This window comes from Genypterus blacodes, unplaced genomic scaffold (genome assembly GCF_046128005.1).
Source record: "Genypterus blacodes isolate CSIRO-AG114 ecotype Tasmania unplaced genomic scaffold, CSIRO-AGI_Gbla_v1 ptg000148l_1, whole genome shotgun sequence".
Classification (NCBI taxonomy): domain Eukaryota; kingdom Metazoa; phylum Chordata; class Actinopteri; order Ophidiiformes; family Ophidiidae; genus Genypterus; species Genypterus blacodes.
This window is the reverse complement of record NW_027466950.1, coordinates 806,035-831,598: the sequence shown is the minus strand read 5'-3', so window position 1 is coordinate 831,598 and position 25,564 is coordinate 806,035. Positions and strand designations below refer to the sequence as shown.

Here is a 25,564-nt window from a genome sequence, read left to right as displayed (position 1 = left end):
CCCTTCACCAAAGTCAACCACTGTTTCTGACAATGCAGAAATAGCAATCTAATTTTACATCATTTAAAGGGGACATATCATATTTATTTACATGTTCTAATTGCAATTTAGAAACCTTTGCAATGCTTTAATGAGCCAAAAACACATCCCCACTTCAATGCTGAGTTGCTTCAGCACCCCGTCGAATACAAAACTTGTATTTTTTGGGGCAATAAATAGATTTCAAAAGGTTACACACCATAATGCAATTAATATAAAAAAGTCAAGAAATGAATTTATGCTCACTCAGAGTTAATAGACCTAGATTAAGAATTGTAAATCAATTAATTCTGTGCTATTAATCTTAAGTATGCATCCTCTGTATTGCCTGAGAGTACTAACTCGCCTCACACTGCAACTACACAACGCAACATCATGTTTACACAGAAAACAGAGGGATCCTGTTTATTTGGTTCTTAATCACCTTTCTGGCCTTTAATCGCATTGAGGGAAAAGTACTGAGTGCAGTTAAACATACTGACTGTGCACACTGAGAGAAAACAATGATTTCAGGTACTGTCTCTTTAAGGAGAAACCTGTAGTGTTCTGGTGTGTGGAGGATCAATTCAAATGTTATATTTTGAGGTAAACATGACGTAAACAAGACCATGACTTATCAAGAGCAGTTTTTAGGATTAAAAATAATGGAAAATAATACATAAACAATGCAGTATGCCTGTAAGACAGAAACACCACTATTTATAGAATGGAGAGAGACAGGACGGGGTCCTTCTCTGCTACTCATGGTGGAGCAGAGGACTTCTTGAGCTACTCATGGATGAAGGGGATTCTCACAGCAGTGAGAGAAAGCAATGTTTGTTTGGATCGCTTTTCACTTTTCCCCATGGAGCTGGCAGTAACTGATAGCCGGAGGCCAACCGGGAGCTTTTTCACATTTGCCAGAGAATTTACAATCGAGTGGTTTTGGCTCCGAGTCCAAGTCTCCGACATACCGGAGCTTCAGATCGAGAAGATACTTTCCCTTATAGCCACAGCAGGTGTCCAGCCAGTTAAATGAGTAACAGTCCAAAACAAGCTGGCAGACGGTGTGATTAATGTCATAACACAGACATGCTGGTACATTGTTTGATCCAGTAAATACGATGTTTACTGTTTACATCTGGCCACAGTGCCACTTTGTTTCTACTAACGCCAACTTGTCATTGTCTTGCCAAACATGTTGAGTGTTACTGAGCCCACCAGCTTAGAGTTGGGGTTCTCCATAATTCCTCAGGGCAGCTGGACCCAATTACACCCACAAGAGAGAGCTTTGTGAGGGATGGGTTTAAGGTAGCGTTCTCAACCCTCTACTTCCCGAGTACTTATGTGCAGACACTCCCAAAACATTTACTTCAAATGAGCCACTGTGGCCCAAAAGACCTTGACCACCAGTTGTTTCCTTTCAGAAACAGTGGCAGGCGTTACAAAGGTGCATTCTCAGGGAACTCCTGTCTGAAAGATTGAGAAACGCTCGTCTGACAACAGCTCATTATGTAAACCAAACTCTACCTGATCTCCCACCACTCAATCAAAAAACGTAATTACCACACCAGCACAAAGACGTTTTGTGTGTGTGATGCTTTTGATTGAACGCAGCGTCAAGCATGCCACACATCATTTTTAGGGTGCACTCAAATGGACCCATTGGCCTTTCAGCATCTCCAGAGTTTATTAATGTGGATGGATATAAAGAGACAAGTCATTGAGGCGAACATCTCGCTCTCATTGGCGGACCTGTCATCGATCAGACCTCTACACACTCTCCCACGGCGTATGACAGAAGTGGAAAGAAAGCGACGACAGGCTTAATTACAAATGTAATTAAATCTTTAGCTTTAGATGCAAAATCTTATCAACCTCATATTAATTTAATTCAAATTTAAAAAAGGGTACTTACCAGTCCAGCAATGGGTGTGGGCAGGCGGTTCACTCTCTTGATAATACCGGGTTTGATGTTATTGATCAGACTGGAACAAAAAGAAAAGACATATAAAGTCAAGAGACTGGAGAGGGTGAAGTGAGAGTACTTGGTCATTGGGCTAGACTGGCTTTACTACGGAGGAACGGACAAAAAGAGTGGCAAAGTCATGCTGCTGTGTGTTTACGACTCTCTTTAATGGTGACCACCTGGCTTCAGTTTAGTAAATGGCTAGTGAGGCTTTATGAAGTAAACATGCTGGTCCTGAGCTCCTAAAACATACCCTGCTCTCCTCAGACAACCCTCAACAGACCTCATCTCCAAACCTCAGAAACTTTGTGACATTGTCTGATCGCTTCGGAAGACTCGATCAAGGGATGAAAAGCTTTCCAAGATCAATAAAGTAGTAATACAAATATTTGGTGGTACAAACATCCTCACTCATGGAGTTACTGGATTCCAAACGGACAGATAGTAAACAGCAGCAGGGTTAAGCAAACTGTGTTGAAATTCATCTGGTTCATCCGTTTGTGTAAACAAGGCAGGAATTTGTCAATGAGACTATTGACAAGAACTAGACTGTAAACATGCATTCCTATTATAACATCTATTTTATGTAGTTAATTGTTCATAATCCTTTTTAAGACTCACTTGCCTAATTGTTGTTATATTCCTCTAAGTATATGTATATATTTTATTCTAGTTACCTCACTCTGTTTTGTTTCATGACACCAGCTCAAACTAATGTTCCTGCAACAACAAAAACTGTTTTCTGAGCCCTATTGTTTCTTTCTTTCTTATTATTGACAGTTCAACATGTCGTAAAGGTGGATGTTTCTGCAGTGTGCATCATTTGAGAGACTAGGGTCTGGGTGTGTGTGTGAGTAGGAAGAGGGGTGTTTTAGGCCTGAGCATGACCTGATAATATGCCTGAAGATAAATTATATCAACTGGCTTTTGGGTCCAGGTTAATCATTCTGCAGTTCAAATTGAAACAATGGTAACTATGGCGATTTTACCATTCTGATAAGAGGCAGGTTAAGTAGGAAATAATCGCGTGTATGGCCTGTACTAACTGTTCCTTCCCAAAGTGCTTGAGGCGCTCAAACACAATGGACAAAGAGGTTTCCAATTGAAGGAAAAATAATGTCTGTCTTCCTCTTCCTCACACTGGGAAAACATGGACAGCTCCCCGAATAAAAGGGTCTGGTGGAGTGATCAAACAGTGGAGTCAGGCTCCAATCAGCTCCAATCAGCACAATGAGGGGATTCTTCTTCCATCAGATGCCAAGAGGGGTCTGTGAGACTCTGCACGCCTGCTGGTAATTACACCATCCTGCTGACTTGTCCAAATAACATCACTGAGTCTATCTAGTAGCGCCGCTTGCGTAGGATCGCTGCGCTTGCACCCGTTTTCAGGCGCCCGATCCAATGTTCCCATCAGAAAAGCCACAATTCCACTACTCAATGCAAACGGCAATGCTGTGTAGATAAATTTAATCCTCTAATTTATCAAAACGTTCACTGCACCCAGTCTAATGAGAAAGCAGGGTGCCCTCGCTCTTCAATGTGGTTTCAGCTGGAGGATTTCCATCCGTTACACGGTTTCTCCCAGCTCTGCTTAAAAGTCAGAATGGCACTTAGCCCATCCCAAACTGAAACATCTGTCAAACAGGCCATGCAGAAATAGATCACACTTGACAATCTCAAACAAAGATACAGAGCGCAGATTTGATTGTGAAAAACGTCAAATAACTTGCAAAATTACAATCCAACCTCCCCTGTGCCGTCTGCAAACACAGGCAACCACTTAATGTGACTGACAAACAAACATTCACCCAGCAGGGGTTCAGGCCTGGGAAATATCAGTAACACTTACGTCGGAGCGCAGACCTGGAGGAGAGGAGAGAGCTTCCATATGAATGAGCCGCTTAAGAAGGGTGGCAGAGTAAAGCAGGGTACTTACTCACACAACAGAACGCCATTCTCCAGTGCTGATCGGAAGTCATTAGTTCCAAATTTTTTCTTGGTAACTGCCTGGAAAACAAAACACAGCAAAGTGGCTAGAAAGGGTGGTGTGAAGAGGGAGGGCGGGGGTTTGGGGTGGGGAGGCTGAAGAAGAAAGGTAGGATGTAGAGAACAGTAGGAGAGGAAGTCAGAGGTATTTCCTCCTGAGCTCTACAGTGTCTCTGGGACAGAGTTGAGCAGGGTTAAGAGTTCTTCAGGTATTCCTTTGAAGGTCTTGGAGCGGATCGCTTTTGGCTCCATCTGCTCACTTTAATGCTAAAATCTACAGGAAAAAAGGGGAGAGAGCTGTGCTAAAACAGTGTGGGAGCCAAGCAGCCCAAGCCACAAGGCTATGGGAGCATCTGGAGCCTGGAGGAACCCTAGCGCTGCATTATAACCTCATGCCTTTCCCATGATCTCAAACCGCCACTGCAGGAACACCGACACCCATTATGCAGGCAAACATACACACACAGCATATATGATGTGCATGCTTACATACACTCATTCAACACAGACACAGAAACAGAAACAAACGTCATCTCTGATCTTAAACACAGCGTGCACCCATGCAAATTCTGTAAAACTGTCAGAAACCATTGGATCAAATCTTTTCAATGCATTTAAAGTATCTTGTACCTTCAAGTTAAACTGCAAGACCTGCTCTGATTTGTTTTTCCCTCACCTGCCACCCACATTGATACGGTAGTTATTTGTATTCTAGCTATTGTTTCTGTTAGAGAGTGTTCTAAATAATGTGACATTTATGCAGAACGTATGCGATTAGTTCTAAGCTCGCTCATATATTAGGAATTAATGAATTTATAGATGTATTCATCAGTAAGGCAGAGATGAGTACACACACACACAAGTTTGGAGTAAGAATGGGACACCTGCCATGACACACACACACACACAAGCCAAACAGGTCAAACAAGTCACAGCAAACAAATTGCCTCGTTTGAATCTTTTGTTCCTTTCAGTTATTGTTCAAATGGACAATAAATGTCAAAGTACAATGAGCATTATGAGGAGGGCGGGATGAATCAGAGCTGTAAGACAGATCGTAAGAAACTAATAGTAGCGTTCCTCTGGCCAAAGTCTCACAACACCTCAGCACACCCCAGCTCTTAAACTGGCTTAGGCCTAAATGCTCATCATTCCTCTTACGGAAGCTGCCACATGATGGAGTCACTATTTGGAGGTGCTTGTTTTGTTTCTATTCCAATTATCAACTCCACCTTCATTGACAAAATTCCGATCACGACAGGAAAAACAAGAACAGACAGACAGACAGACGAGAGAAGCTGTACAGATGCACACACACACACACAGCCACACTAGCAGCAAACTGGAGTGTATCATCAGTCAGGGCACAGCATTGGCGTGTGAAACCCTGACCCCTACTGTTCTAATAGACAACCTGCTGTAATCAGAGAGCGCAGCACAGGCACAGGAGGCTTTTATTCTCTGATTCACTTAATAACATTAAATATTTGATTACAATAAAACTACAAATACAACAACGCACAAGGACAATTTGTTTTTTATTCCCTCTCCTCAGGTTCTACTTATGTTATCCAGTTACTTCAGTCAAGCGGACTGAATGGGCTTGTTAAGGTATTATCTTCCAGGCCGAGTGTGGAGGGCGGACCCACCTCTGGCACCGGCGCTAAGCTGGCTGTTAGAATAGGCCCAGTGCTTTTTCCTCCTCTCCGTCACATCATTAAAGGTATTAACTCCCCATCCAGTCCAGCCTACCTTACCCCCCCCCCCCCCCTTCTTCTCTCCTGCTGAACCTGCCAAGTCGCATTAAAGCTCTAATCTGCGACAGCATACCTCTCACCACTCTCACTGAAAAAAGGAGGGTTAAAGGAAAGGAGCAGAGATTTGGGAAAACAGCTCGTCTTCCCGAATGTGAATGTTTTCTACAATGTATCCGTAAAAGCAGAAACGGACTGAAATGTGGGAGCGCTCATGTGGTAAAGAAAACAAAGTAACAAGTTTCAATTTGAGTCTTAACAGACGTACCGGAATGTTATCGGCGTAGATTATGAATCATCAGAAGACACAAGGGGTCCTGGGCCCGTGACCACAACCATTGTTTATTCATGCAGGGCACTGAGGCAAATCAAGACTCAAGGTTTCAGTGGACACGCGAGATGGACCCCGCCCCCCCCCCCCAGGCACATGCAGTACTAGTTCTGATGTTCTTTAGAGGGCACAAGTCAGATATCGGCTATATTTCATGGATCTGCCTAAAGAAACACAACCCTGAGGAAGCGACTTACTTACACTACATCAACATGTAAGTGCACGTAGTGTGTAAGTGGGTCTTTGTGTGCGGTCCTGCTTCACACGAGCTCATCTGAATGCGTGCGTCCCAGCAACTCACTGCTCTCTATCAAAACATTCAAAACGGAGTGCCGCTACAGTGACGTGATGGAGGATTGGCGCAGGCTGGCGGCGCGCGGCGTGAAAAACAACACAGGAGCGGAGGTCACGGAAAGCCATTCATGAGTGTTGGCGGCGGGATGGGGAGACATTAGAGGACGGATGAGTGGGCGAGGAAAAAGAAAGACAAAGGGAGGGATTATGGATATCAAATGTATTCTAATTTCCATCTGACGCACAACAATTAGGGAGGAAGCTTTGTGAACTTACAGGTTTTGCTCAATGTTTCATATGTGGGTAAGTTACATCGCTAACTACATCAGAGGTGGACAGTCAGTCAGACACAAACACAATGACGTGTAATCAAAACTAGATCTGAACCTTTATACAGAGTTGTTATGCATTGTTATGTGACCTTAACCCTGATCTTTGGTTTGTGCACTGATGCTCAATCTAACACAAAGAGAATAGAAACCATTGTTCTAAGCCTTCTGACTAAGACTTTTACCCAGTGGTGGTTTTTAAAGAATGTAAATTACTCTTGTCCATCCCGAATCAAATAAGAACCTCTGAACTGGCCTGAACTTTGTTTGTGTCACCATGACATTTGTGTCACATTCCAAACTACTGCAGCGTAATCACAAGCAGCATTGTTGCACAGATTAATCCAAATCTCCCCATTAACCCTTTAATAGACTGGTAATGAATCAGAGCAGCGTGTTTGGCTTCTCTGATGTCTTGTTTGGCTTCTCTGATGTCTTAAACTCTGCCAACTTGTTCCTGATTGTCATAACAGGCACACTTGAGGCCTTTCTATTCCGTTAACAAGGACCTCCATTATAGCACGAGACCTTGTAGTTACAGCACAGTGGCCGGCACGCTCGGAGGGGGGTGAGGTTCACAGCCACAGCAGACTAATGCAGGAATGTGTCCATGTGACAGAGTCCAGATCATTTTGTCTCGTTTTTTTAACACCACCCGCTTACCGTTCCACGCATACATGCCTCTGTTACAGTGCTTTTCACGCCGCACACGCTTGTTAATCATTCAGCGGCGGTGCGAAAACTGAAAACGTTCTCTTTGAGGGAATACCGACAGTCGCTCTACGCTGTATTTCCCCAAAACCCCAATTGCTCCATCACCTCTAACCTCCACCAAAACAATTTACTCAGCTTCCAAGCCCCTCCCCTCTATGCAATCACTCTGCTCCCACCGAAGTCCAGCAGCAGGGGCCACTACAATGGGCCAGTGTGCAAGTGTGAGAGACACTGATGTCACACTGAAAGCATTCAGATTCACCCCTCATGAAATAAGAACAATATTTGTTTAGTTACAGTGGCACACCGGCTACACGACACCCTGCTGGGAAGAGAGTTTGAGAGGGGAGGAAACATAAATTTGCTTGTAAAAGAGAGAGAGGGAGAGAGAGAGAGAGAAAAGAGAGGGAGGAGAGGAGAGATTGGCTGCAGGTTGGATGGAAAGTTGAGATAATTTGATGTTTTAGAAATGAGACTGGTATTGAAAGTGCTGAATAGGTTTGTTGGGCTAGTAGCTACGGAATTTGGATTATTACACAAGGAGAGGGGATAGGTTAGGATCATAAATCATGTTGAGGGCAAAACATCAAGTTTTCGCTGCATCTTTCATATCACAGATTCCCATAAAACCACCATAAACACATATGTCAGAACGTGTGATTTCCCACACGAGCTGTGATTCATTACTTTAAAATAACAATTCAAATATGCAGTACTACGGTTTGCCAATGCGGTATTAGGTTTTATTACAAGACTCATAAATTTGGTGATACACATAAACCAGCTGCTGTATGAATCTGGCTCACTGTGTGCTTGTAAACACTCCGGTGTGACTTACAACACCTGGACCAGGGGTCTTAATAGGATTGATATTGGTGTTTCCATCACCGCCGCCTGCTTGCAACCGGAGCTTCAAAGCCTTGAGATGACTGAAAATATTAAAGGAACTGATGAGCGGGTTGAGACAAGAGCCCACAAGAGCCCACAAAAGGAACAATGAGGATGAATGAGGTCAAAACTGTGCACCTGTCTTCAGAGAGGAAGAGAGAGAGAGAACAATTAAGAGTTTCTTCTTTATTTACTCCTCATTGTGGTTACCTGAGATGTGATCTAAGAGGGAGACACCCCCCCCCCCACACACACACACGCCTGGGGGCCAAGTAGCTGAGGTATTCGGATCAGCTTTCACCCATAAACCCAAAGAAACATACCTCTAAATCGGGATGGATCGGAGGGTAAAGCCACTAAAACCTCCCGGTATGAGACCAGACTGATTTTCCAAACTCCAAAAGTTATTTCCCCCCATTTAAAAACAAACAAAAACATCGTGGAAAACATTTGAAATCGCTCAAATTAAAACCTGGGGGGTCGGTTGAAGAGTTTTGTCGCTGCTCTGCACTCACCTCAAGCCACCTCTGCGCCTCCCTGTAGGCTTCATCGCAGCTGACGTTGGACTGCTCCCTCCACTCCATCACCGACAACTTTACGCAACAAGACGCGATCCGAGGGGAGCAGATTCAGATTCAGGTTCGGGTTCAGGTTCGGGTTCCGAGAGGGTCGCAGCTTTTCAGTCCACTGGCATGAAATGAATAGAAGGCAAAGCAGACTGCAGCTGTAACAAGCTTTGTATCGCCTCGGGTGAACAAAATGAGCCTCGGGGAGTAAATGTAAGGTGTCACAATAACACCCCCTCACACACTCATACACTCATACACACACAGACCATCAGCCGCCGCGTACCTGTTCTTTCATCCGACACACCTCGTTGTTTTGTCTCCTCCTGGATTAGAATCCGTCGCGACAGGCTGCGGTCAGTCGAGGCTTCGGGCTTGTGGTGAAGATCAAAACCTCGTGTAGTAAAGTCAAGACAGCGGGCAGAGCTACTCACTGAGGCTGAGCCAGGGGTGCCCAAAGTAAGGTCCGGGGACCTCCACAAGTTCCTTCAACTGCCTCAAAGAGGAGACCCGAGGGAGTGATTGATTGATTGTTAGATAACAGCCTGATCTTGCCGTTTCACTCTTCGAAGTCTACTTTTATCGACACTATGGTAGAATTTCACAACAAATTCTGGCAATTCTAACTAAATGCGAAACTATCCTGAGATTTAAGCCTGGAAAACCTAATTTGAAGTCCTCTGCCTGCTGCTGTTCACCAGCCAGGTAAATATGGAAGTTTGTGTTTCATAGGCAACGGTGCAACTAGAAGGAGTTCAGTTCTCTTCTCTTTTTTCTTTCAAAGAAATCACCCCTCGTTAATACTTTCCTGGTGCGCCATCTAGCGGTGGATTTTGGTACAGCTTCCAAAACCATCTCAAAAATAGAAGATAAAAACGAGGAAGGTATAAAAAAGATCAAATATGTTTTGGTCTACAATCAAAAAGTCACATAAATTACCATCATCTTCCATTATGGCACTTCAATTCATCGCTGTAGCTCATTTTACATACATGTATGATTTGCATTTTCATACACTGTAGTGATGATTAAGAAACTCGTATCTCTTCTTTCTATTGTGTTCTTATCTCAACAGTGAAACATCGTCTCCCACACTGCAGCAAATTTACATCACCTGAACCTAATTTCTGATGCACATGTAGACTTGGAGAACCCCAGCACAAGTTAAAGGATGAGTAATATGCCGATTACATCGGTGACTGCAATGATCACAATGACTAAACTTTCCAGTGGGATTCCTGTGCAACACTGAACCTTTCAAAGATAAAAGATTTCTGAATTTCTGGTCAAGTTCCACACTTCTGAAGCATCGACAAGAAACGTGTAATAAATTTGCCATTTATTAAGCAATGTCTAATTATTACAAAAAAATGTAGGCACCTTCTGCAATGATGAACGACTCCCATTTTAATTTAGTCTCACACAGAGATAAGCTTATTTTGTTCAATTCATTATAACACCATTAGTGCATTACCGCATTAGGACCGGCTTTCAAAGCCATAACTGTTAATTATCAAGCATTGTAAAACGTGTTTCTTCATCTTGCAGGTTAGAACAAGCCGCAGCATATGCATCACTTTAACCGACAGATAAACACAATTATGTTCACTTCCCCATAGAAGCTGTTAAATGTTGTTTTTTTTAAAGTCGAATACGACATGTAAGCAATTTTTATGCTGAGTTACTTGGAATTCAGCTATGGGGAAACTGGTCTATCATGATCTTACGTCACTGTTAAACAGCAGCATCTTAATTCCCTTACAATTCCGCACAAATCATATCAAGTAATCCTAATTTGTAGCATTACTTTAAAATGATTGTCAACATTTCTTTGAACCAAATCATATGCTTGCTTACTGACTTACTTAATACACACTCTACAAAAACTCAAATTCAGCACTTGAGAATGTTTGGCAGTTGCAGTGGGCCAGTTGGGGGGTCTTCATCAGTAGGAATCTTTGGAGAGGGCGATGATGGTGAAGCGAACCTCCTCAGGGTCTCGAGCCATGAAGGTCTTACACACCTGTACGGCATCCTGCGGGAGGAGAAACGCATGTAAACGCAATTCAACTTTCAAAAAGCATTTTCATGGATTAGCTTTGTTATGTACTCCTGTCTCACCTCCAGTACAGTATCCTCTGTGGTTTTCCCGTGAGCAATAGGGAAAGGCTTGCGTCCATCTACGTTCAGGGAGGAGAGTTTGTCAGGAAAATGTTCCATGTGGATATTTCACAAGAGAGAATGCAACTCCAACAAGATTTCAAACTATTGACACATTTCAGCAGCAGATGACTCACCCAGTTCATACAAGTGTCCTCCAACGTTCACAAATGCTATAAAATGCAGATTTACTTTCTCGTCTATGCTTGGGGCCTAAAGCAAGAGGGAAAGAAATGACCCAGAGATTAAATTGGTGTGTGTTGTGAAGATTTGCAGCGTTGTTGTGCGTCCTAAACAACCTCAGACAAACCTCAGTCTGTCCTTCCTGTGCACTGGATTCATGTGTAACACGGATACTCTGGAAAAGAAGACGGACAACCACGTCATTCATGTTTAACCAGCAGTAAACTACACCGTGGGCCTTTACAATGCAAGAGTAGCTTCACCACCCTGACCACTTATACCACCCATTCACAGAGGAGAGAGAGAGAGAGAGACTAAGACACAGAGAGAGAGCAAGAGAGAGAGAGAGACAGATAGAGTTTTCTTCACCCGATTGATATACACAAGGAGGGCAGAATACACTTAAGAGCTGATGATGTAATGCAATACAACGACCCCCCCCCATTCCAGACTGCAACCAATAAGATAGGTGGTGAGACATGTCCTTGAGGGGGGTGTTGGGGTGGAAAGACAAGTGCAGACCGGCGGCAAACATCAGTGGCATCTTTGGCTCTCCAGCATGTCCTCACCTCGTCTTTCTCGAGGAAGGTGGCTCGCTCCTCCGGGGTCATTTTAGACGTTTGTCCCAGGAATTTCTTGAGAGCGGAATCAGGTGCTGAGGAGAATGAACGACACGCAGCACAACATGTTTAAATACATGCTTAAACAACTAAAGGTCAGCTCTTTAACTGTGCTACAGCAACAGTTTATTGAGGTATTATGTGAACATTGTGATGGTACTTCGACTTGGTAATGTATTAAGTTGAAAACACAATTTTACACGAGTGCTGCCGATACATTAGAAGAGATATCACATCTGTGTCCCAAGTACTCGTCTTCCTACTTCAATCCTCCTCACAAGCACCAATTTATCAAACTCACAAATAACCAGAATAACCAGTAACTCCATTTACAGGCCAAGTATGAGACACTGACAGAATTGGACTTTGGTTGATTATAGCTCACAATGTGCTTAACCTGCAGTGACAAGATGATGGGTTACGATTATGTTTTTAATAAGTATACAATTAACTAAATAGTTCAGCCATGTACTTTAATATTCTTCAGCTTGAACTATGAACAATACACTCCACAACTACTCACCAAATTCCAGTTGTGCTTGGTTGTTTGCCACTGCATGGATCAATCCTATGGTTCCGCAGGCGTTCCCGATGGTTTGTTTCATGAAGTAGACGTCAGGAGAGACGCTCTGACCCGCCGCCTTGATCCTCTCTTCCTCTTCTACCTTGAACGCCTCATACTGGACGGAAGCAGAGGGAGAAGATTAATGTTCCAGATGGTTTAAATGACAGCTAAATGGGACACAGACACATGACTGGGATGCGTTCAGGTACCTTCTCTGTCATAGGAAACAGGAGCAGCACTGCACAGACTGGCTTTGGCACGATGCTGAGAAGTTCTGGATCTAATCCGTACACATCCCCGCATTGCCAGGTTGGAACCAAACCCAAACAATGGAGGAACTACACAATAGATAAGAGTTAATGTATGCATGCAAACAACACAATCATGCCTAAAGCGACCATTACTTGCAAAAAATGTAGCTAAACACAGGAAAGGAGACTGTACTAAGGATGATAAACATAAAACAATATCTTTAAGTAATAAACCCTGTTGCTAGTAAGTTCATATTGTTTATTGCTTTGTCAGTATTAATGATTATGTATCTTTAATTATTTAACACTGCTGCAAATGTAGCTTGTAGCGTTTCTGCTCAGCAGGCCTTGTGTCTCTGATTCATGTGTTGTAGATCAAATCTCGCATTAATCTGAATGCAAAGTACACACTCACCTTTGTCATGACCTGGAACGACACAAACATAGAATCACGTTAGTTAAGCCGCTGTCGATTTCACACAGTAGCGACATCGGTTACAGCTTTTGTTTCATTTTAGCTCCAGCAGTTAGCTAGCCTTCACATGACTAGGAATGAATGACCTAAACAAAGTAATATGGCGTGATCGAACGTAAATATACATACATCTGGGTTGGACTCCAGAGGTAGCCAGCGGGGACGGTCCATGTTTACTCGGGTAAGCGTTAGCGTTTACAGTTAAATGTCCTTATAACCGGGAGCTGAAACTGATTTTCACGAATCTGTTTGACAGCTGAGAACCACTACCGTGTTCGCTATACCAACTGGAACTTTAAATAATCGAAGGGGGGACCTATTCATTTATAAAACATAAAACACGCTTATTTTACATTTCCACTATAGCCATCGACTTTGTTTGTATATTTTATTTCTCAAACCACAGCTTCGCGTTCTAAATACTCCTGCTTTTTCCTATGTCAAATTAATTGTTTGATTATGATTTTACTTGTCCACTATACAGTCTCACAATGGAACATTCCACTGAGCTCGGTTCCGGGTGACGAATATAAGCGATTGTGGTTTGCTATTTTGCAGAATACATTAAATCACAATATAGAAGTTGACTGTATCTCTATGATTTCATAATTATTATTTTACCATACTGAAAATACTGTATGTCACACACACATATACACATATATATACACACACACACCCCCCCATACGCTCACACAAACACTGAACGCGGCCGATTTCTGGCGTCCAGACGAGGGCGCTGTTGTGCTTTATCAAATCGTTACCACGGACTTTATCGGGCGAAGAAGTACAGCTGATAGAGGAAGAAGATGCCTGCTGACGAATCTTGTGGTGAGTTTTAAAACTTAAAAACACGGGACATTTTCCAAACCACAGTCTGTCCCGCACGCCATCGTCTCAGCCAGACTCGGAATTGTTAATGAGTGTATAAATCCGGAATAAACGCTATCGTAACTCAGCCTCTCATTAGCAGAAGTTACATGTCTAATTGACTGCGATAAGCTAACAGCTACTGACAGTGTTCAGACAAACTAGTCAGATGAACACAAAGATTTGTATCGTTCAGATAACATTTCCACAGACTACATTACAATAAAATACCAAGCAACATGTTACATATATTCGGAGAACCAAACAATCCTGTTAATTCTATCAGTTTACAGTAGTTGATTGCATTTATAGTGTGTAAATGTACTGAGACTTGTCGTCCATAACACACATACTGGAATAAGAACAAGCACAGATTTAGAAAATACACATCAACATTTTATTTACATTTTATTTTCTGAAAATGTTTTATTAGTAAGCATCTGGCATTACAATGAGTTTCCAGTTATGGCACCGTTTTTTAGATTATTTTATACATACAGAAGGGAAGAAAAGAGAAGACGACAAAAAGGGAACAGAAGAGAACAAAGACGCATCCAGCAAAGATACTGTATGTTGAAATGACAAGACAATGTAACCGTAGAGAATCAAATGATATCAGGGTTGCTGGTATGATGAAGAGCAGTTAGCTTTTCATCCAGCATTACCAGCAGTTACAAACACATCATGAGCTGTGGCAAGAGAAAAAAAGGGGGAGACACAGGAAAGCAAAACAAAACAAAAAAAGGTGAGAAATCAATCAAAATTGATTTTAAAGGCAGTTTATTTTTATTCCAGGTGTTACCAAAGTTGTGGACAACATTGCAAGACTTTCACCAGATCTGTTGGCTGAAGCAGTGAGTATATTTTTTTTATTTCTATAACTCCATATTCAAAAAAGAAAACTGTTTATAGCCCTTTATTAGAGACACAGTGATTGTATTCAAATCCCCAAAACACAAACCATTAAACTCATTTGCACATTTTAGTGATTTAACACACTTTAATACACATACAAGCAGTTCACTGTGTCTATACATACAATACTTTTAAGTGATAAAATGAGAGTAGGAGAAACAAAATTGACCATTTCATTACACATTTCACTGAGTATAAAAAGTTACATATCAAATTCATCTTATTCATCGGATCTGAAAGCTTTTAATGCTGATGTCCCCGAGCTGAACATTGACATTTTAACTGCACAGCCATTAGGATATTAAATACAGTGTGATGGTTGTCATTCTGGTGCTGTTAGCAGCTGTGCTCTTATGTTTGTGGCATCTGTGTGTGTGGTTACTGCAGACATTATAGTTCTGTTAACTAATCTTCTCATCTCCACAGTGTCAGCACATCCTGACTTATCTTCAAGGGCAGATCAAAGGAGTAGATTCAGGTGAAATCTCTCAAGTGAGTCACCATCTGCATCATATTTTTGACTTTTAGAAACCAAAGTTCCTCTTTCATAGTCTCTTTCTGAACTGTGAACTGTGAACACTTTGATGTTCTTGGCAGAGATTTCAGAGAGCTGGAGTTGGACTGGCGCATGAAGCTCTGCAGAGCATCATTCGATTTCTCTTGTTAACATTCAGGTATTTGTCACAATTTGCAAAAGGCTCAATCATACATAAAAGATGCATATTTTCATGTTGTAGGTGTGATACATAAAGGTTTGTGTCTCTAGGTCTGCGGGGAAGAGCAAACTCTCTGCAGATGAACTTGTGTTAAGGCTGGAAGAAGGCAGCAGCAAATGGCCCAAGGCTTCCCTGCAAGTGGTGCACAGGTTGTGGAGTGAACAGGGAGCACTGGTGCAGACTCAGCAAGAAGCCCACGCCATGCTCAGCATTGGCCAGGTATGCTTGGGTCACACATGCAGTACAGTAACATTTCATATGAACTTCTTCTCCAAAATGTATGTAGAAGAGTACGAGACACTAGGAGACTATAAACTGTCCTGCTGTGTTCTTCTAGTTGGTGGATATTCAGTGGAAACTCGGCATGGCGGTGAGCTCGGACACCTGCAGGTCCCTGAACTCCCCGTATGTGACTTTGCTGCTAAAGATTGCTGAGCCCTCGGGACAGATCTGTCAGAAATCTTTCGAGATGACCATTCCACAGTTCCAGGTCTGTGTGTGTCGTAGATGTATGATCACTCAGTAAACATCATAAACTGTTTCCCTCCAGCGGACACTTTTTGTGTATGTTGGTTAAAGTCACGTTTGAGTCATCTGACTAACAAGCAGTCTTGTGATTAGTCATTTTTCATATTTAACTGCACATAAATACACCATGTCAGCACATATTGAAGACAGTTTGACCTTTCACCTATATTTCCACGCAGTTTGAAAGGAATAATTCATAATATTCTGGATAAAAGTAAATCTGCTTGAAAAAGGCTTGAAATACTTCACTTTGTATGTAATTTAACTTTTCCATGATTTTCTAATTCATTGAGCTGCACCTGTATATAATTGTGTCCGTATCGCACATCAGCTCACTCTTCAGTTACAGTTGTTGTACAGTACATTAATGTATTTTATAACCATGTCGGTGTAAAATATAATTCATTTCGTAATTACTTTTGTTTTGCAGAACTTTCACAAACAAGTCAAGGAGATGGCAGCTGTCATGGAGACGGTATGACGGTCGCAAACACAGATCCGTCCGTCCGTGCTGTTGCAGCAGGATCACACCCTGGCTGACATGGAATTAAAGGAAGTATACCTTTGCCAGGGGTGTGTGTGTGTGGACAGAAATGACAGTGGCTCCTTAAAGGGGAGTTCACACACCCAGTCCACTTCTGCTTTTGTTTCCCTGATTTATATATGTTTGGAAAGTGCAGTAATCAATCCTTTAATCATTGGACTGTGCAGATCTTTCCCACAATGCACATTTGCTCAAGTGTTATAATGAAGAACTTCCTGTCACTACTTTGACTACCAAGATACCAACTCTTCACTTGCGGACAGGTGCCACATCTCTTGCACTGAGCTGGTTTGTATTAAGTATTAAGTATTGGTACTTGTTGACTACAGAATGGAAATACATGGCCAAAGTAGAAACGGCTGTTGCTTAAGTTGCTGTATGTTATTTTGTTTACGCTCGGAGTGAACACAGCTCGCTTTACAACATGCTGCTCACTAATGCTCTGTCTCTGATGATGTATTGTTCACATGAACACGTCATGCTTCGTGTCACTGTCTTAATTACAAGACCTATTATTGCTTTGTGTGTTTTCCAGGTACTGGTACACATACGGTTTGATTTTGAAAATGACTTTGCCTTTTCGTCAATTTCAACTTATAATTTAATAGCGATCCAATAAATAACTAAACAAGCAGGTAATAGGAATCTACTTTGCAATATTTCATTCCAGTTCCACAGCTCACAGCAGGTAGAACACACACCCATGTGCAGTGTACACAAGGAATTCTTTGAATTGGTGTCGTTTTCCATGTGACTGCTCTTTAAATATAGAATTGGGGAGACATTGTTGTTACCTATGTGCAATTTCAGTGGCAGTGTTTCCCAGTAAGAGGTATGTGTGTTTCTTAGCATTCAGTGGAGGGTCCACAGCAAACAGAGGGGTATTTTGATTATTCCCAGTGGAAGGTGTTTAGGGAGTAGCAACCAAAACAAGAGCAGTGGCACAGGGCCCTGGCACATTTCTATTAAATATGGCCCTGTGACCTAATGTGATGCTATTTATCTGCATGACTTAATGTGTGTCTATTTGTGTGACCTAATGTGTGTGCAGATTGAAAACATTTGTGAACCCCCACTGGTCTACTTTGGGTGAAAGTGCTCTGCAAGGCTACAGGCTCCTGCTTCAATATTGAGGTTATATATGGCACAGCTACAGGACTATTTCTGGGACAGGGTGAGTGCTTGGAACTGTGGCATTTGGTAGGAGAGGGGGATCCCTGTGCTGTATAATGCACTTCTGACTGATCTAATCTTCCCCCAAAAATGTTAGGGTTTATTAAACTGTTGCATCTGCATCCTTTTTAGAAACAAGTTCAGCTTCAGTGTGCAGACCCAAGTTGATTTAAGTCCCAGCCTCTGACATCAGAGTGCCACGATTACCACTGAATCACCCAAACACTCACACGATCCACGTGTGTGTACACGGAGCAGCTTCTTGTGCACATTGAGAAAAGGTGGAGCTTCGCCTCTTGTCACGTTCCACACGGCCGGACCAGCCCCAGAGCCAGAGCTCAGCCCTCCTCCGGCACATGGGGAGGGTGGACGGGATGCCGACGCGCACAAGCCGCTCCGCCTCCAACGCGTTTGTGAGAAGGGAAGGTCTCATATGTAACAAGGGGAGGCTAACTGCACTACAAAGCGATCAACAAGCATCAGTATGCATTTCATAGACGTCTAACAAAGAACAACACGCGTGGGAGAGAGCTGAGGTTGTCTTGTCTTTGTTGGAGCGAGAGACGCGCCGCCGCCTGTTCAGCGCCCGAGAGAGACGCACGGCGGGGCAGAGAAATCAGATCTCTCCGGGCCACTTGTGTTTACACTGGAGGCTCTGAAAGCCACGTTTTAGCGAGCAAGCTTGGTTGGGACAGTACAGTGGAGGACTGTTTGGTGTTTGACTCACTGCCCGTGCACATAGAAGGAAGGAGCAGCGAGGAGCAAACTGCTACACTTACATAATTGTGTAAGTAAATTTAGATGAGCGTCTTGAAGCAAAACAGTCTGTCGGAAGAAGGTTTTGAAGGTTCCTGCAGAAAAACATGGGTTGTTTTCTCTGCTCGACGTGCGAGCACATGTTGGTTTGTGCGCGCAGTCATCGGGCGAACTTTCACTGAGGATGCGGACATGAAAACAGTCACAAATTAAGCAGTTTAGTGTTAAATCTCGCCTGTTTGGAGAGAATGCTAAGTCGCATGTTGTATTTTGGAAAGTAGTCCTCTTACAGTGCTGTCAACGCGATCAAGTGGAAAGTCCGTGTGATCGACATGGAGTGTCAGGATGAGAAGGAGAGCAGCCCCCCGAAGTCAGACAAAAGGTTCGCCCTCAGCTACATCGGCTGGTCCTCGCTGGACAGGCGGACCACGCTGCCCATGCTGCCGTGGCTGGTGGCCGAGATCCGGCGGAGGAGCGAGAAGGGCGACTGCGGCTCCGTGGTGCAGCCGAGGGAAGTCCAGCTGGTCCTGAACACCCCCTTCATCCGATGCGTCCCCTCCAACCACAGCAACTCGTCCGTGTTTATATTCGAGCACAAGGCGCAGCTCATCTCCCGGTTCATGCACAACAGCAATGACCTCACCTACTTCGCCTACCTTCTCCGGGGACAACCGGACAACCCCGAGTCTGAGATGTCCTGTCACGTCTTCAAGGCCCGCGACCCCAACCAGGTAGGCCGAGCATGGATCACACTTCCAACACTTTAGACCACAAGAGGATACACATCACATCACACACACATTGGACACTGTACTGAGACATTAGATACACAACATAGTTCTAATCAAAACATGTATAATCTATCAAATTGAGGTTGTTATTGCATATACAGGATGTGTTTCAAATGTTATGATGGATCAAATGGTGCTTCAGCTGCAAACACAAGACAAGATAAATGTCCTTAGAGGTCTTTGTTTCATGCTCCTTGAGGTGATTACTCTCATTTAATTTCAAACACAGACACCAACAGATTAGTGATGGGAGCAAAAACATGTTTGTATTTGGTATTAAGTATTTAGGCCACCAGTCTCTGGGGATGAGACACTGGGCACCCTAGATTTGTTTTTGTTTTTTTTGTGCACATTTAATCCAAGCCTCTGTGCTTCTCTCAGGGGATCAAACATTTGTGGTGCCCCTTGTTGTGACAGGAACTCAATCAGCACAATATCTAGTCAGCACATTTACATGCTCTGATCAGCACGCCAGTCTTGAGTAATAAAGCCAAATCCACAGTTGAATTTAAGGAAGGTGGGAGTCAGTTAGTCATGCTTTGTTGTTTTTGTTGAAATGTATCTTGCCACATACAGTCTGGGGCCTTGGCACGGAGCTGACCTGAGTCACATTGTGAGACTGGTCGAGATTTGTATTCACCCCCGTTATTGATGTCAGTGGTTTGGTCTTTAGGTGTTTTTTTCACATCACACAGCTTGGGATTGTGCCACAATGATTGTTGAACAGTGTTAGACAGAGACGGGCCAGTATACTGTAGGTCTTTCGTTTGCCCATGTTGTGCTCGTGCCCCAAGTGAAACAGGAAACACCTTACATTACTGCTCACTAATGCTCTCTCTCTCTCGCTCTCTGTCTCTCTCTCTCTCTGTTTCTCTCTCGCTGGTGTTTATGTTGATCTGAAATGTGCCTGTATTGGCTGTATCACGTTTCCTTGTGGTATGTGCAAAGGCCTGAGCTCACTATTTGTCTGTTGGTGAAAGGTGAGAGTGGAAGAGGCAACACCTCCTGGGGAAGAAGCTCCACCGAGGTGTCAGGCCCCACCGCTGGGATACAAATGTTTATAGCCCTTACAAAGGCATCTTAAAGGCACGATTACGCAACAAAAACTGGTTTGGTAGCCAGCAGTTAGGAACATGTGTAAGGTAGACCATGTGGAATGCAAATGCTTTCATTCAATCAGTACTGTGCTGCCTTGTGTAACATCCTGTTACTGATATGATTTTATTAAGCTGAAATTTCCTTTTTTCTAACTACAGCTTTTCATGTTTTACATTTTTATTTATTCTTTTGTTCCTGATTCAAAACAGGATAACTGGTTTATTTTTGGCAGACGACCTTGTTCTTGATCTATTCTTAGTGTCTTCTTAGAGTGCATTGTGTGAAAGGTGATCACAGCTTTTTGACGTCAATTTGCCATCACTGTCAGTTTAAAAGGCTAGGATGAAATGACTGTCTTGTGTTTTGCTGAAGTCTGTGTTAGTTTGCTGAAAGGAACGAAATAGAAAGCTATTAAAACGTGGAGAATAACAATGCCACTGCTGAAAAAGGCAAGTCTGTACATAAAAGTGGAATGCTTGGTGGGTGTATTTACCTTTTGTTTGACGTGTTGGATAATTACAATCAAGTATTTCAACTGGAAATACTCCTCCCCGATCCATTTAAAGAAAGGTTTATGATCCAGCAATAATTATATATGAGTTTAATGTAGCATGTCTGACATTTAGAGCTCACCGACACCCAATAGTATGGACTGTTGCTTGGAGTCTGACTTAGTGTAACCATGACGATAGGTTCATTATCATGTTTTAACCATACAGCGGTTAACGCAGATGCTAAATGGGACGTGAGAGCCGAGCAAGTTAAGCAAACAGTCTGCGGTGGTCGGTGAAGTTGTAACCTTTTACCTGGCTGGAGTCTGGGATACTCATTTACCTCTTCAGAGAGACTGGCATGGCACCAGGCACAAATAGAACACTAACTCAAGCCTGTTGTGCTGTGAGCCGGGCAGCACAGCACAGTGTAAACTGTGGGCCCACGTGTTCCGCCTGTCCTCAGACTTGGAACAGAGCTGCTGTCGTCTGAGTGATTTGTGCACCGCTGTAATCTGGGTTCTGCTCATCTTTCGGCGGCTTGTAGGAATCACTGACACTTCTCTTTTCTGGCCAAGCCACATCAAGAGCACCATACTTGGATGTAGCTCTGGTCATAACAGGGCTATTCATGGGTACAAGTCCAAGGTTTGTTGGGGGGTCTTGAGTGTTCTACACCGTATTTGTATTTTAGCTTGGGAAAATCAATATTAAACTCTCTCAATGAGCACTTTGCCTAATACCCTGTGTGCCAGTGTCTTTCAGCCGGTCTGGTTTACTCCCACAGTCCTAATTAGACATGGAAGTTAGGGGAAACTGTTAATTGTCCAATGGTGTGTGACTGGGATTGATTTGTCTGTCTCTTTTTCTGTCAGCCCTGTGATAGATGGCCTACCTATCCTGCAGCCCGACCTGCCTATAGTAGGCGCAGTAGAGCAGTTCTACCATCGTCAGAACATTAAGATTTCCTCGTACATGATTTTGTCAAAGAGCCAGCAGCTCAAATGTAAACAAGCTTTCCTCTTACTTGAAAAGTGTCCCACTTCCTCCATTGGGAGATTCTGATTCAGCCAGCAACAAAAGCACGTCTACATTTTCTGAAAAACACAACCTTTCCATCACCATTGTCTCTCGTTTCCCCTCAGCTGCCTAATGGAGCCTCCGTGATGTCACTACAACAAACAGTTAGTTTACGTGGGTAGACTGGCTGGATGGAAAATCAACAGCATAATATGGATTGAACAGGTTTTTCCAATTAAAGAAAGCAGCTGGCGTCCACACAACAACTCTTTTGCTTACAGCAAGTTAGGTTCCAGCTTAGGTTCCAGCATAATAGGATGCCTCCGTGTTGTGTTCAAGGCCTGTTTTTATGTAAAAACCGTGCCTTGTGCGACTTTTAAGAGTGACTGAAGACCCGATGCCTATCTCCTAACATGATCAAGTTTCTTGTTCAACTAGAAATCAGAGAACAAAGATTCTTGTCTGGATGTCATGTGAGCCTCTGATAACGTACGAGCCTTGAGCTGCTCCACTGACACTGACCCGTGGGCCAAGCGGAATATTTCTCATGTTGGGATTATTTTACGTCCAAACAAGGAATAGTATTGTTAAAGGAGGGCTGCATACCCTTTTTTTTTTTTTTTTTTGCCGGTCCACTGTTATTTTAGATGACGAGGAAAGTTGGCTTGATAGTGCAGATCACAGAATCAAGTAAATTCCTGTTTAGATTAAACAAAAGGAACAGACAGGGATTTTGTATAGATTTTAATACAGCACCAATTGAGTAATCTACCTCTGAAAACTAAGACATACAATATTGATCTCAGCTCCTGGAAGAGATAGTCCAAAACCTTTTTGTTGTTGTTAAAATAGTTGCATACTTCATTTCAGATGCGACTGTATTAAGTATTTAGGTGACATAAGACAGAAGGTGGCCTTTCTCTTGCTTTGTTTGGAATTGGGACATGACCTTTGCTAACTTGTCCTCAGGCGAATGGAAAAGCACTGGGAAAGGAGCTGTAGTGAACAGAAATGTGCCTCCAGCTTCCCAAACTTTGACTCGTCTACTACTCCACAGTACTTTTTCTAATGACTTTTTATAGTGCAGGGAATAGGAAATAGTTGCATAAGGATACATTGTCAATTTTATATAAACTAATTACAGTTTTAATATCAGAGAGTCCATTATAACCTAAGAAGCACCTTATCTTAATTGCTTCTCTGGTGCAGGGAATCCATGGCTCAGCAACTGCACCTTTTCCATGCACTGACACGGTGTTAACCCCCGTCTCCTCTAGGAGTGTAATTAGGTCTCGCCGTAGATGCTGTGGGCAAACTCAACACTTTGAGCCCTCAAACTAACCACCAGCTTCTGTTTCCAGGTCAGACAGTACAATCCTCGTGTTTGTTTTTCCCTCTAATCTCTAAAGCTGAGCGGGGGCTGTTGGCCTTGTATCACTGTCGCTGATATCGCAGGTGAGAAAGCGGATGATAATGGATGAAGGCTAGACATGAACTGCTTTGAAGAACTACAGAGCACATACCGTCACTCTGCCTAGGCCCATCAGCTCTCTGATTTTGTTTTGATTTTGCCATTGTATCTGTAACTATTGAATATATGTTGAAACAATTTTTTTTACATTTCCTGAATTGGCATCTTCTTAGCTGCACATTGGTGGCAGTTGCATCCTTTGAGTCTGATTCCTTAACAGATATTTGACCTACAAGATCTGGGTCAATAATTGAGTCTGGTCCTAATCATACCTGTGGCAGCCCAGTATTCTCATCAAGATTGCTATTTTGACAAACAGGCCAGCATCCCCATTTGCATTTGCTTAACTCGTCCTTGACCCACGTATTTACAAAATGTCATCAAAATCCATTCCCTGCAGTCAAAGAAACAATGATGAAGATGCAGAGGAAAACAGAGCCTCCTCGACAGCAATAAACAGAGGAAAGGTTTGAATAGATTTCAACTGGAAAAACCCATTGGCTGTGCCGCATCCTGTCTCTGTCCGTGGAATGAGCGCCTTTCCTGCCTTTGTCTTGGGTGGACTACAAATAATTAATTAGATCAAATGTGCCGTGGTGCCACGGTGTCATCTTCTGCATGTATAATTGAAGAGTTTCTTTAAATGTTAAGACGCAGCTGTGTCATTTGTTTTCCAGCCGTGACAGAGCGGTGACGGACATCGGCCTAATTGGCTGACCTAAGTCCAGACGGCACAGCTGTGATTCTCACCCATCAAGGCCTTCGGAATCACCTTGATACCACAATGTCAACACTGCCTGTTTTTATGCCCGACTGCAGTTTCTCCCCCAACTAAAGAACCCATTTGGCTCTCATGCGCTGTTTGAAAAATACCAGTTCTTTGGAGAATTGGTACATCTGCTCCATTAGACATGCAGTTAGCAATGCACGGTATTTACCTGTCACCCTGGTAACCGTAATGTGTCCAGTTTCCTTATAGTATAGTATAGTAACACTATTTTTTGGGGCCGCTCATATGTTCTTAAGTTTGAATTTGAGTAACTGTTGTTGGCAAATGATCCAACTTAGCCACACCCTTGTTGTTTCGGCAGTTTCCAGTTTGTTTGAGTGTATGTGTGAGATGTTTGCTCCAACGCGTGTCCTCTTCGTCTTATCAGTATCATTGCAGTCGTTGCTTCAATGGGCTATCGCAGCCACAGAAGCAACATGGCAGGACTCAGGCTGAAACATATGACCTGTCTGGGATGAGATTCTCTGGGACATTCTGTTCTTTTCCTCGTCACTTTCATTCTCATCCTGTTAGTGTCCCTTCCCGCTTTTATTGTCTCGGTCGCCGGTTTATAATGAGCACATTTCTGCAGTAAGAGTGATGTATTTTATTACGCAACTTCCCTCCCCGTTCTTTAAAAATGTATTTGCTCTCCGGCCCGATATGTAATTGGCTTATCAGGTGTGATAGGGGATGTGTGCAGTGTGCGGGGCCACTGTTTGTTTTAGTGTTGTTTATTGGTACTTGGTGACCTTGGCTGTGGCCCTGATTCTAGCCACTCTTACTTTTAAAGAGCTGGTCTTCAGAGCTCATCAGCCCCGTGTGTTTTGCTGTTCCGGAAAAGGCCTCAAGACAGACAGCTGAACTGGAACGACACTCCCTAGTGTTGCTTAAGCTCGGAGGGACATATATTCTCTGCCTGAACTTGCACAGTTTATGTTAGTTCCTTCCAAGAAAACCCCATACAGGTCTGGTGGCACTGGTCTCCCCTGCAGCTGTGCACAACACGCTGGAGTCTAAACAGGCTGGGTGACCTTCAGCCCTTTATTTTGTCTTCAGCCCTATAGAGCCAGGGCGTCTCCTGGCTGCTCGCCTCACTAGGTCACTATTGTCATGTTTGTTTACTCTGTCTGATGTTGCTGTTGCAGTCTTTGTTGGCTCAAGTCTTATTTTGTCTTTTTTAAAGCCTTGATTTATTTTAAGTTGCAGCTTGTAATCAGCTGTCAACACAATCTAAGTCTGTGGTTTGACCATATTTACTCCTTTTAATGCTTTCACTGTAGAGTATACTTTGATCTTGGACACATATTCATTCCACT

At 43.1% G+C, this 25,564-nt stretch overlaps 4 protein-coding genes across 15 annotated transcripts in view; 2 read left to right on the top strand and 2 right to left on the bottom strand.

The window, feature by feature from the left end:
- lmo7a (LIM domain 7a) overlaps positions 1–9,236 on the bottom strand; it is a 45,990-nt gene extending 36,754 nt beyond the window's left edge. For 5 of the 8 annotated variants that reach the window (XM_076165718.1, XM_076165723.1, XM_076165720.1 and 2 more), the window contains exons 1-4: positions 9,136–9,235; positions 8,799–8,970; positions 3,924–3,994; positions 1,937–2,006 (exon numbers count right to left, since the gene is read on the bottom strand). In XM_076165718.1, the coding sequence (XP_076021833.1) occupies positions 1,937–2,006; positions 3,924–3,994; positions 8,799–8,867 (210 nt within the window). In that variant the 5' untranslated portion in view covers positions 8,868–8,970; positions 9,136–9,235. Of the gene's footprint in view, positions 1–1,936; positions 2,007–2,240; positions 2,291–3,923; positions 3,995–8,798; positions 8,971–9,135 lie in introns of those variants that run through there. The other 3 variants (XM_076165725.1, XM_076165724.1, XM_076165722.1) reach the window with 3 other exon arrangements.
- Positions 9,237–10,175: 939 nt separating this feature from the next.
- On the bottom strand, positions 10,176–13,385 carry uchl3 (ubiquitin carboxyl-terminal esterase L3 (ubiquitin thiolesterase)). Its single transcript, XM_076165732.1, has 9 exons — positions 13,233–13,385; positions 13,044–13,055; positions 12,587–12,715; positions 12,336–12,492; positions 11,762–11,847; positions 11,320–11,367; positions 11,147–11,222; positions 10,971–11,029; positions 10,176–10,884 (listed from the first exon to the last, which is right to left on the bottom strand). The coding sequence occupies exons 1-9, from the start codon at positions 13,272–13,274 to the stop codon at positions 10,795–10,797; spliced, it is 699 nt and encodes a 232-aa protein (XP_076021847.1). The 5' UTR covers positions 13,275–13,385; the 3' UTR covers positions 10,176–10,794.
- Positions 13,386–13,858: 473 nt separating this feature from the next.
- commd6 (COMM domain containing 6) lies at positions 13,859–17,336 on the top strand. Its single transcript, XM_076165743.1, has 7 exons — positions 13,859–13,934; positions 14,769–14,827; positions 15,315–15,380; positions 15,486–15,562; positions 15,655–15,823; positions 15,942–16,094; positions 16,563–17,336. Exons 1-7 carry the CDS (start codon positions 13,913–13,915, stop codon positions 16,611–16,613), a joined length of 597 nt encoding a protein of 198 aa, XP_076021858.1. The 5' UTR covers positions 13,859–13,912; the 3' UTR covers positions 16,614–17,336.
- An 862-nt stretch (positions 17,337–18,198) lies between these two features.
- The window catches only part of tbc1d4 (TBC1 domain family, member 4), a 28,081-nt gene continuing 20,715 nt past the window's right edge, over positions 18,199–25,564 (top strand). For 2 of the 5 annotated variants that reach the window (XM_076165657.1, XM_076165656.1), the window contains exon 1: positions 18,199–19,336. In XM_076165657.1, the coding sequence (XP_076021772.1) occupies positions 18,938–19,336 (399 nt within the window). In that variant the 5' untranslated portion in view covers positions 18,199–18,937. The remainder of the gene's footprint in view (positions 19,337–25,564) is intronic. The other 3 variants (XM_076165655.1, XM_076165654.1, XM_076165658.1) reach the window with 2 other exon arrangements.